The 12,198-nt window shown below is 43.9% G+C and overlaps 1 protein-coding gene across 1 annotated transcript in view; it reads left to right on the top strand.

Moving 5' to 3' along the window:
• The first annotated feature begins 1,169 nt into the window (after positions 1-1,169).
• LOC149865137 (vasoactive intestinal polypeptide receptor 1-like) overlaps positions 1,170-12,198 on the top strand; it is a 44,818-nt gene continuing 33,789 nt past the window's right edge. Inside the window, exon 1 of the mRNA XM_090049825.1 lies at positions 1,170-1,235. Coding sequence (XP_089905951.1) covers positions 1,170-1,235 — 66 coding nt within the window. The remainder of the gene's footprint in view (positions 1,236-12,198) is intronic.

Raw genomic sequence — 12,198 nt, 5'->3', positions numbered from 1 at the left:
TTCCAGTGGTTACTATTAATAATAATGTACTTGCATCTTTTAAAATCGAGTACTTAGGCTGTATTTGTCCACGCCACGATATATTTGCCTTGTTTTCTGTTGTCCGCCTGGTGAAACTAGGCTTAAGAAGCTACCTAATGGAACTAGCATGACAGATCTAACAGAGCGTCTGTTCGCAAAAGGCTGACTCTCACTATTGGGGAAATTTAAATGAGCTGTTTAAGCAGGTGGGCTTCTGCTGAGAGAGGTGTCTTTCTATGCAGGTACGGTTGTGCTCACGTTGGCAAACAGTTCCCCTGCAAGATGCTTAGCCTGTCAAGGAGAGAGAGTTTGTGATGAGCTTGGCCTGGAAGAATGATCAAAGGCAGCACCCTGCTCCTGTTGCTATTAATTAGGTGGGCACTAACTCCTCTCGTCTTCTTAGGAACAATAGCCGTGAAGGCTGGAGGCTAGATCCTCTCTTGAGCATCAGGATGTGCTTTGTTTTGCTATTCAATTCCTCCCTGATGCAATGCTGCTTTTCTTCTGCTGGTGGGATCCTAGCACCAAACAAACTGATGCTAATAAAGGTTTGTGGTGTCCCAAGGAAAGAGATGTAGCAAGAAATGTATTACCAGTGGTATTGTAGTCATGCAGGCAGGCAGGTTAGAAAGAAAATGATATCAGAGGCAGTGCATCCCAAGACTCCCCTCCTCCTCTGCCTTTGATCTATCCCGAATGCAGCTGAAAGCTCATCTCTGAACAGATCCAACCTCCATTCATATTTCTTTGCCATCTGTAGCTATTTCAGGCTCCCTGTACTCAGCTTCAAAGGCCCATTCCACAAAGTGCCCCTTTCTCCCTTGCTTTCTGGTCCCCTCCTATTCTTTAGCCTCTAAAAGAGTCACAACCTCCCTGTATTCTCTGCTGCTGCTGGTCTCATCTTCTGACTGCTGTTCTCCACACCCTCATCTACCCACGACCTGTGTTGCTCCCTGGTCTCCTGTCCTTCCTGCCACATCCTCCGCATCAAAACAGAGCTCCACCCTTGTCGGTCCAGAAAAACTTCGCCCTTCTTTCTTAGTAGCATCCTCCATATAGAAGAGAGGAGGAAATGAAATCAATGAATACCACTAAGAATCCCACACCCTTTGATTTGTGAAGCACCATTCAAGAAATTCTCTTTGGAAATGGCCCTTGATCCCCCGCACGGTGATGTTCCTTTCATGCCTGAACTAAATGGAGAGGATCTGAAGGTACAGGCTTCATGTATTGTTTGTGCATGAATTGATGCATGGGTAGGTTGTAGCTGTTTTGCATTGCATGCCAGCCTCTGGCGTCTTTACTATTCCTTCCATCCAGGAAGAGCGCACACACCAACTGCAGGTGCTTCCTCAGCCTCATGAAGGGTATTTATACCTAAAAGCTTGCAAAGATTTTTTTCCAACTATTTGAGCTGGTCTAATAACAGATATCACATTTACCCAAAAAACCTTGTCTGCCTATGAATCACTTTAGTGATTGGGGACCTGGACCAAATATTTTTTCCCCTCAAAAATAGTTTTTGATCAAGTTTGTAAATATTTTTTCTTATGTTCATGAAAACTGTCTGCTTTCTGAGGAATACTTCATGTTTTGTTTTTTTCATTACAGGACCCTACACAATTTAATTTCCAGGCGAGAAATTTCAAGGTTCATTTTTCCACTGGAAAAAGAAATGGGCATGTTTCCTGGGAAAGTTAGATAACAGCACTTTCCTTTTGATTTAAAAAAAAAAAAAAAAATTCCACGGGAAAGTAAGAGTTGACCAACTACAGGAAAGATAGAAGAGGAGGACTTTTGAGCCTCATTTGTAGGCTCCCTTAAAAATCCTGGTGGTAATGAATAGTGAGAGCATATTATTTCTCATTCCTATACCAACTTCTGCTTAAGCAATGGGGTCTGCATGCAGACTATGAAGATTAATGTGCTGGAGATGGGACTGAGGGGACTGGGGTGAGGGTGCAATTCATCTCAAGAAGGTGGACCAGTATAAGACTTATGCATCACTTACAAATCTCCCCAAGTCTTAACCAGGATTTGACAGGCATATAGGCCTAATGCTGGTTTTTTGTCGTTGGGTAAATTTTACTCCAGAGAGCAAAATTCATCGGCACAACTCAGTGTAGCTCCAGTGACTTCAAATATACAAGTTTGGATGGAGACACGCTTAGAGGAAAACAGCAGATGGGATGAATAATATGGTGCATAAAAAATATTCCTGAGCCCAGGAACAGCTGGTTACCAGCTCTTTGGAAACTATTAATAGGAACTGAAGATTGCACAATGTGTCATTGGAAAGGGGGCTTCCCTTCAGACTCTAAGAAGGGTTTCCTAGCCCCCAAAAAGATAGAGCAAATTCTAAAGAGTCTGTAGACAGAGGACAAACACGAGAGATTGAAAAGATTGTGACTTCTTATTTTAAAAATGGATCAGAAGAGTGATCGGAAGAGTTTGGGAGTTATGCAGGGCATTATTTTTTTTCCCATGTTTCAAGTGATTTAGCCACATAAAACCATCTACAAAAAGATGCCAAACTACCTGTTTCAGTACCAAAAAAGTACATATTTACAACTCGCCCTCAGCTGCTGTCTAACTACCAAGATGCCTATGTTTCTGCTGCTGGCCATGCAGACAACTGCCTATGCCTCAATGGCACTGGGTTGCTTAGTACCTGTCTCTCTGCTAAACTTGGGGTTTAAGGATTTACTGCATTATCTTACCCCATGCTGCAGTAGCAAGAGCCAAGTGCACAGACAGCCCAGCACCATAGCAGCTGCTGCTCCAAAAGCAGCCAGGGCTGGTCCGACGGCTCTGTGGCAGCAGCCGCTGTAGTCATTGAATATCTGTGTCAGGTAACACTAACCTCCCTGCTCTCTGGCAGGGGTTTGGCCAAGGGCACAAATCCTGCTAGTTATGCCTCTGCAAGGCCCAACTTTATAAGGGTTCTTGGACAGTTCGGACAAGATGGAGCCTGGAACAAAATGTTGACCCATGGAGAAAATGTCCTTTTACCCAGTGGGCCAGTGGTTAGAGCACTCCTCTAAGATGTGGCACTCCTGGTATAAATCCTATTGCTACTATAGAAAAATCTTACTTGGGGTACTTTTGTGGGAGATGCAGATTCAAGTCAAGAAGAGATGAAATGTGAACACTGGTCTTCCCAGGTAAGCACTCTAACCCCCGATTTAACTGGAAAGAAGGAAGGCAGGCCATTTTCTGGCCATTTTCTGGGAGTCTGGCTGGGTTGGGTATCTAAGTCCAGAAGCTGAGTTCCGTATTCTCAGCTGGGGTATCCAAATGGAGGAGGCCCTCTTTTTGCAGAATGGATTGAAGTGCCTAAATCCCTGAGGGGAGGGGCTCAAACCACACCCATCTTCTCAGCATTTCCTATTGGCCAACCCTCTTGGCCAACTCTTGCCTATTGTGCTGGCTTTTGTAGATATCTCTCTGAAGCAATTAGGGGCAAGATCCTACCTGACATCTAAGATGCCTCTATTTCAGGTATCATAACACCTAAAATGTAGGCATCTTGCCCATGGAGGGGCAATCCTAACCTACAAGGTTTGGTGCCTTGGCTCTCTACACAGTGAATAGGGGGATTCCTTTAATGGTATTTCACCACTTAGAGTGAATTCATTACGCAGTGCCTTTGTGCTCCTTTGCCAGTCACGACTCATGATTTTTCTTTTTTTCAGCAAACAAGTTTGTCCAGAGTGGCAGTGACATTTTTTAGCGCAAATATTTGGGAAAGGCAACTTTTGCATTTGCAAATGAAAGTATTAACATCTGAAATCTGGCCCAAGAGTTATACTCAAACAAGCTGAACAGAACATGACCGCGTGACTTACTCATCCAGTTGAAAATAAGTGTCTGTCTTTACCTGTGAAACTCTCCATGAATTCCTTGCAAACAACCCGCAGGCTAAAAAGTAGTAATGCAAAGTTTGTTCGCACGACAAATACATTGGGAGGGGGGAAATCCGAGTTCTTTTCAAGCCATAACAATTCAAATTCACATTGCAGGGTCCCATGGACTGCTCATATCCTGCCTTGCAAGTACTGTGCACTGCTTATATACCCTGTCTTGCATGATGGTATTAGGCCTCTGAATGATCGAACAGGGATGAGTATGTGAAAAGAATATAATTCTTTGTTCCTATCTAGTGGCTGGTCCATAAATGAGGTTGAGCCCACTACACCCACCATTCATAATTCAAAAGCTCAAGAATCAGAGGTTCTCATGCTTTTAGCTCTAAGCTGTAGGGTTTGTTCTTGCTTATTACAGTTGATTATCATGTTCATTACAGTAATACCCAGGAATCCTAGTTCTTTGTTGTGCTCAGTGCTGTACAAACACAGAACAAAAGGGCAGCAGTTGTGGCCTTAGGGTTCTTGGGGCCCTGGGCAAGAGAGTCATTTGGGGCTTAATTTTGATGACCTATAAACAAATTGGACATTTTTAATTGCAATTTCACTTTGCGCTATCCCTGAAACTGCAGTAAAAGTATCTTACTACAATATTGATAATACAAATATTCAGTGTAATTCATTTTTATTTTTATTAAGTGCAGTTTGCCCTCCCCTACGGCCGCTATGGAGGACAGGCGTTACGCCAAAGACCTTCCAGTCTAAGAATAAAACAAGAGACAATAAGTGAGGACAGGCAGACAGGGGAACACAGAGAAACAATGAGGAAATATGCCTGGTGCGTAGCAGTTATGGTGCCCCGAGGCCCGTCTGTAGTTGTAGCCACGCACTATGGAATTTGTCTTCATTCCAGCCCATGTGCTGTTGTTCAGCTTGGAGACAGGCCAGGGAAAGTTGTGTCGAGATGCATATAAATGGATCCAGTCATCCAGTATATTGGTGGGAAAGGGCTTTGAGTGTTCTCCCAGCTTGAATTGGAAGTTGTGGCTATTCAGGGGTTTTCTGCAGCGGTCCCCTGCGCTGTCCATGCAAGGCTTGGAATTTCCCATCTTTGAATTCTGCCTTGCACAAAGTGCAAATATGCAACAAGACTCAATTGCACTGGTGTGGAATAAGGACCGTAAAACAGCAAGTGTCCAACACAGCAAAATTAATTGAGCAAATTAACATCCCCTAGCCTGAAGTATTTCTCTGTTTAATTCCATAACATCTATGACCAATTCCACAGCAAGCATTTTATTTTTTTAGCTGTGTAATCTTTCTCCTCCCTCCCCACCAAGATCCAGTTGGGAGCAGCAGCAGATAGAAAGTTTTAATCCTTTTTATATGCCCTTCAGTAATTCATTTTAAAAGTGCAGTGAAACTCCATCTTTAATTAGAGCTGCAATATATTGCTCCATAAATTTCACATTCTTCCTAAGCACTGCATTATGAACTCCTAATAATTGTAGCTTTTCAAGGGTTTGGTTTTTTTTTATTCAGACCAATCAAAACACTGGCTAACAAAGTCAGTTGTGTGCAACTAATTCACCTTTATGGATGTGCTACCTTCTAGGTCACTCCATGCTATTTACATTTGATATTCTGCAAATGTGCTCGAAGGGAAACACAGTTATGTTTCTGAAATGTATTTGTTAGGGCAAAGTCCAATTTAAAATGGAACGTGTATGAAAATTTCAAAGGAAACTGTTAGGCTCCTACTAATGTTCACAGGAGCTCTCTAAATGTCAACGCAGTTTCATTACATTAGTACCACGATGCACTGAACTTCTGTAATAGAGATTAGCAACAATCCCGTCATTGGCATTGACTGATTTTTCCCATGTTTAAAGCAGTTGGGTTGCTAGCTTATGCGAAAGGCCAGCCATTCCTGGGCACTTCTGTGTTTTGTTCAGTGGGGGAAAATATGAAGGAAAATTGCATGCATACTTCTCTGAGATTTGTAGTTGCCAGAGCGGAGAATGTTTAGTTACAGTTGGCATATCAAACGAGGGATTGTGTATTTCTGACAAAAGCGACCATAATCAGTAAGGGCAGGGAAACAGACTCAGAATGTGGTCGACTTCCTGTATCATTTCAGTATTGGATGTGTTCAGGATAGCAAGGAAATGAATAAATAGAATACAATAAAGGACAATCGAAACTAGAAGTGTAATGAACATTTTAGATTCTGAAAAGTTATATTTTGGGAAATGGAGGGTTTTTATTTAGTGACGCCAGTGGGACTGAAGAACTCTAGGACCAAAATGTGGATAAGCCTTGGGATTTTTCTAGCTGGAATTTGTGTCCCAAGGGAACGGGAGCGAGGAGCAGAGAGAAAAAACAAACTTTGTAGTGCAGAACTCCAGATCTAACAGGATGAAGAATGATATCCATAAGGACATCAAGAATAAGCAGAGAAATGAATAGAAAAGGGGCACTTTCAGCAAAGAGGGCAACATTTTGAATGCCAGCAAATGCAATGGTAAAGTGGGGAGCACCAAAAATTAAGCCGGGTTTGACTTTATAAGAGGAATTATCAAATTTATAAGACGAAATATCTCTTTAAAGATATATTTATATACATATATATATATTTAGATATATATTTATAAGAGGAAATATCAAAGACTCTTTAGCCAGAGAAATTAAGAGCTAGGAAAATACAAGGATGCAGGGCAGCAATATTGTGAGAACAGGTTTCAAAGAAGAAGCAGGAACATAGGACAGGAGTGGAAGGGACTGGCAACTCCAATCCCCTGCTATCGCAGGCCATCGTGCCACCCAATAAAGGGGTGGACCCAAAAAGTAAATGAATATTTTGCCTCTGAATTAAATGAGGATGATAGTGTAGAATGAGAGAGGCAAAGATTATATACCATATTCCCGAAGAATAGGAATCTATATTTAAGAAAAATACTCCCGGCAACTGCAGACCCATTAGTTGACCTGAAGAGTAGGCAGAGTTTTAGAGCACCTTTTGAAGGAAACAAATACTTGAAGACATGGATGTAAATGGAAAATAGGACAAAATGGAGCACATATTTACAAAAGGTAGATAGTGTCAGACTAACCTGGTATCTTTTTTTGATAAGATAATGGATTTTTGGACAAGGGAAATAGGAGAGATCTCATATCGCTGAACTTCAGGAAAGCCTTTGATGTAATGTCACAAGGGAAACTGTTACTTAAGATAGACAGGATGGATATTAATGCAAGAAGGATAAAGAGATTTGCAAGCATCCGCAGGAGGAAAGGCTGATCAGAAGCAGTCATCATGGATTTATGAGAAACAAATGTCAAACAAACCTGATCTCCTTTGACAAAGTAACTATGTGGGTGGATGAAGTGAATGCAGTGGATATAGTGTATCTGGACTTCAGTAAAGCTTTTGACCAGGTCCCACATGCCCTTCTCATGAACAAATTGGAGATATGTGGGCTGGGTAAAACTACTACAAGGTGGATAGATAACTGGTTCGATAGCCATAAGCAAAGGATAACTATTAACAGGTCCATGTCAGAATGGCAGGAGGTTTTGAGTGGAGTCCCACAGGCACCTGTCCTAGGCCCGGTGCTGTTCAACGTGTTCATTGGATGGTGGCATAGAAAGCTTCTTGAGCAAGTTTTCAGAGGACATGAAACTGGGAAGGATTGTGAGCACATTGGAAAATGTGAACACAATTCAGAAGGATCGACAGATTGGAAAGCTGGGCTAGAGCTAGCAGAAAGATGTCCAGTGCAGACAAATGCAAGGTGCTGAACCTCAGGAGGACTAATCAAAAATACAAATACAAAGTAGGGGACAGCTGGCTGGATCGCAGCTCTATGGAAAAGGACTTGGGAGTCGTGGTAGGTAGGTCACAGACTCAGTATGAGTTTGCAGTGTGATGTAGCTGCATTTTTAGTTTACATCAATAGAAGCATAGGTGCAAGACATGGGAGTTGATAGTGCCTCTCTACTCAGCACTGGTTAGGCCTCATCTGGAGTAGTGTGTGCAGTTTGGGGATCTATGGTGTAACAAAGATGTGGAAGAGTTAGAAAGGGTCCAGAGGCAGGCAACAAAGGTAGGGCTTGGAAAGCACATCAGATGAGGAGAAGGTGAAGGAGCTAGGCATGCTCATATTAAGAAAAAGGAGCTTAAGAGGAGACATGACATCAGTCTTCAAATACTTGAAGAGATGTCATAAAGAAGAGGGAAAGAACCTTTTCTCTCTTGCTGCAGAGAGGAGGATATGGATCAATGGCTTGAAGTTGCAGCAAAGTACATTTAGATCAGATATCCAAACCTCTTCACTGTAAGATTTGCGATGCCTAAGGAAAGTGTGGACTCTCCATCATTGATACTTACGAGCTGGGCACAAAATTAAGAGTGAGCTATTGAAACTTTACTGATCACATGAAGTTGGGAGGCATCATTGGCACACATCATACAGAAAAGGTTGAATCACCTTGAGACCTGGAGCATTCAGGATGGAACAAATGAGATTAAATCCATTAGTACAAAGTACAATGAAACTCATTTAGTGTTACTCTCAATTTGACAGGCATATTAAATGCCTTGGTGCTGAATTTGAATTCAGAGACCAATAACAAGAATTTCTGGTAGAAGCTGGGTGCTTATCAGCTGGAAGCGGTAGAAAAGGCGAAAGATCTACATGTATCCACTGCTTATTGGATGACTATGAGCTGCCGAAGTGATGTAGCTCTGCAAAAGGCAAATACAATCCAGGGATGAGTCAGTCAAGGTAGTATTTGGAAATGCCATTGCCCAAGGTAAGAACTCATTTGGACTGCTGCACACCTTGCATACAATTCTGTTTACTTATGTTCAAGCAAGTTTAATTCGGGTTGGAAAAGGTACAAGGAGGGGTTACTAAATTGACTGGGGAGAAGAGAGCCAATATTATGAGAAGTGACTAATAGGGCGTGGACTGTTTAGTTTAGCAAAATGCAGGCTAAGAATGGATATGGTTGATCTTTATAAACTTGTTGGAGGAGCATCCATTAGGGAGGCAGAAGGGATTTTTAAGCTAACGGACAATATTGGTACAGGAAAAATTAAGTATAAACTGGACATGGATAAATTCAAACTTTGGGATTAGAAGGTTTTGTAACCATCAGAGCTTTATACAAACTTTATAAAGACATATCCATTCTCATGTGTGAGAGTTGGCAACACCATATCAGCAACCCTGGGGGAAGAGGGGCTGGGCATAAAGGGTGTCAGGCTAGAAATAGCAAAGGTGATACCTATTTTGAAAAACTTACGACATTTTGGGGACAGACTCAGGATTTTGTGTGCAACTCAGCTTTGAACACTTGGGCTTGCCATGGCGTGGGACTGTTAGAACGCCACTGGTGGGAATGATGGGCTAGGAGGCAGGTAGGTGGGTGTAGCCACAGGCTCATAGAGTCATAGATGCTAGGGTTGGAAGGGACTTCAACAGATCATCGAGTCCGACCCCCTGCCTAGACAGGAAAGAGTGCTGGGGTCAGATAATCCCAGCCAGATGTCTATCCACCTTTTTTTCTTTTCTCTTCTATCTTCCCTTTCTCATCTTGAGCCCTTTCTGGAATTCCCTCTCCTTGGTCTCCCAACTCCATCCCTGGACATATCCTTCCACAGAGCATTCCCACTGCCCAATTCCAGGTGACCACAATTGAAAATCTCTGGGTTTGGAAGTGAGGACAAGCACCATTTTGTGCACCTGTTCTCAGGCATCTGTCATCTTACACATTTTTCTGGCCTGAAAGGAGAGCATCCATCCATAATTTGCATTTAGTTAAAGAGTCTCTGATGCAGGCAGAAAGGAATCAAAAGTGATTGGTTGTTTAGTGTGTCATTACATGGGTAGGTCAACATGAGAGTGTTTGACAATGAACCTATTCACGTAAATACTGAGTTCTGCCATATCCCAGATCACTATGCATGGATAATGAATGAAGTGGCATGTAGGTCAATGCTTAAATTAAGCAAACTTAAATGGCCACACATCTGATACACACTGTAATCTCTTCTCATTTGGGAGGTCTTACAAGCTGAGGACAGAGGTTATACACAAACTGGTTTAAGTGATCAGAATCTGGTTTAAACCTGTAACAGAACAGAAGCCCAGTGGACATAAACCAGTTTCAAAATGGCTGAAACTGGTTTAAGATAAACCTGGTTGAATGCAGTATCAGACTTAACTGATTTGTGTCAAACCAGTTTATGAAACTTCTGTCCCAGACCCTTTCCTGGTTCAAGTTAAATCACAGTCCCCCAGCAACCCAGCATGCTTTCCAGCCGTGGGCTGGGCTGTGCTATCTGCTCCAGAGAGTAGGGCTGGCCCCACCCCTGTGCTCCCTAGTGGACCAGTTGGCTGACAAAGGGGGAGGACAAGCCTGGCTGGGGATGAAGTCCAATCTGTAGGAGAGGGGGACTGCCCCCCCAGGCAAACCTCGCTGGGGTCTGGGGCCAGGAAGGGGGGTTAAACACCTCTTCCCCCACTCAAACTTACTGCTGGATTCAATTGTGGACTACAAATCCCAGAGGCACCTGGAAGCAGGAACAAGAAGTGGTGAGGAACCCTGAAGAGTCTTGCTGCTGTAATTCTGGACTGCAAATCACAGAGATCTCAGGGGCAGCAGGAAAAGGAAGTGGATAGGTGCCAGGCTTTTGTGCCCTCCAGCTTTTGGCCTGAACTGCTGCAGGCATAGGGTTGCCAGCCATCCTGGACTGGCCAGGAGTCTACTGGAATCGGCATTGATCTCCCAGTGACTATTGAAAGCAATCCGGGAAATTTTAATAGGATATTTTAAGAAAATAAATTCAATTAATGAGATTATGTCATGTTGGAAAAATAAATCTCCCAGAATAGCTTCAGTCAGAGTTGGCGGCCCCATGCAGGCATGTGGCTGTATTTCCTGAATCAAAGGTAAATGTCTGTTCGCTTCTGTTTCCATTTAATCTGTGCAGTTTAGACTAACCTGAATTGATTCAGCTTTCAGCTTTTTGCCTGTCTGTAATTAGCCATAGAGGGTGAGGTTTTGGGGCTCCCAGCAAGGCCTTGCCAGAGGGTGTTTGGGATATGGGCTGAAGAAGAATTTGGCACTTTACAAAACTCCTATCAAGGCAGGAGAATGCCAGGCTCAGTAGGTATCTTGGAAAGTAGGTTTTGGGCCTTAGAGAAATATTGAGAGGGGATAAAATGCCAGGGGAACCCAAAAGTGTGTGTGGGGCGGGGGGGGGGGGGCGGGGGGAGGAGGGTGCGATAAGGTCTTGAGCTAATAAGAGGATCTGATTTTGGAAGCTTGGACCTTAGGCTAATCTTGGGAAGGGCAAAGAAGATGTAGGGGCCATGGAGCTGGTGGAGCATACAGAGCATCTAAGGTCTGGGTAAAAGCTGGTTCTACTCCCATGTTGCTAATTTTAATACAAGACCCTCCTGACCATACATCAACAGATAAACTCAAACCATGTTGCGGCTCTCAATGCTCCAAGCCCTGATGCAGCCTGCTGCTGCCACCCCTAGACTCAGCCCCTGGACCCTGTGATGTCTCACCCACCTTTACCCCTATCCCAAAAACTCTTTCACCTCAACAGGGAGCACCCCTAGCTTTCTGACTGTATTGACCCTGTCTCATCACAGTGGCGCCAGAAATCCCCAGATCCAGCACTGCAATCGCACTGGGATGCATGCTCAGTTCCCCAAACTTCACTGCTGAAATTCCAGCTGTGCCTTAAAAAGCGAGATCCTGATGCGTCCCTGGCCTGACAAAAACCAGCCCTAGCATCAACCTGCCACATTGAGGCAAGCACCCCCAGACACTCAGCTGTCGGTATCCCCCATGGAGGGGGAGTGTGGCTTCTCTTTTTGCGCTGGGGCAGTGCTTTCAAATGCATTTGAATCCACCCAGAACAGTTGGAGCTGCTGAGTTTTCCGTGCTGCTGCACTGGGGGCTTTTCAGGAGGAAGGGGAGTCTATTTTTGCACAGGGCAGTAGGAGCAGGAGGGGCTGGCTTGGCTTTGGGTTTAAGCAGCAGCAAGGTGCAGGGAGATCCAGCTCATACTGCAGGGCTGGAAAGAAAGATGTGGGCACTCAGGTAGGGGCTGGGGAGGAGATGGCAGGACTCTCCAAGTCCCCTAGAAGCGGGGAGGAGGAGCACCCAGCAGGGGAGGGAAGTGCAGCACTATCCAGAGGAGAGAAAAGCAGGGGCGGGCCTTGGGAGGTGGAGAAAGGCTAAAGCAGCTCTCGCAGCCTCACAACAAGGCAGAGAGAGTCGAAGG

The sequence above is a fragment of the Crocodylus siamensis genome, chromosome 5, assembly GCF_052110815.1.
Source record: "Crocodylus siamensis isolate JL-2025a chromosome 5, ASM5211081v1, whole genome shotgun sequence".
Taxonomy (NCBI): Eukaryota; Metazoa; Chordata; order Crocodylia; family Crocodylidae; genus Crocodylus; species Crocodylus siamensis.
The sequence above is the reverse complement of the archived record's forward strand: the minus strand, read 5'-3'. Positions and strand labels throughout refer to the sequence as shown.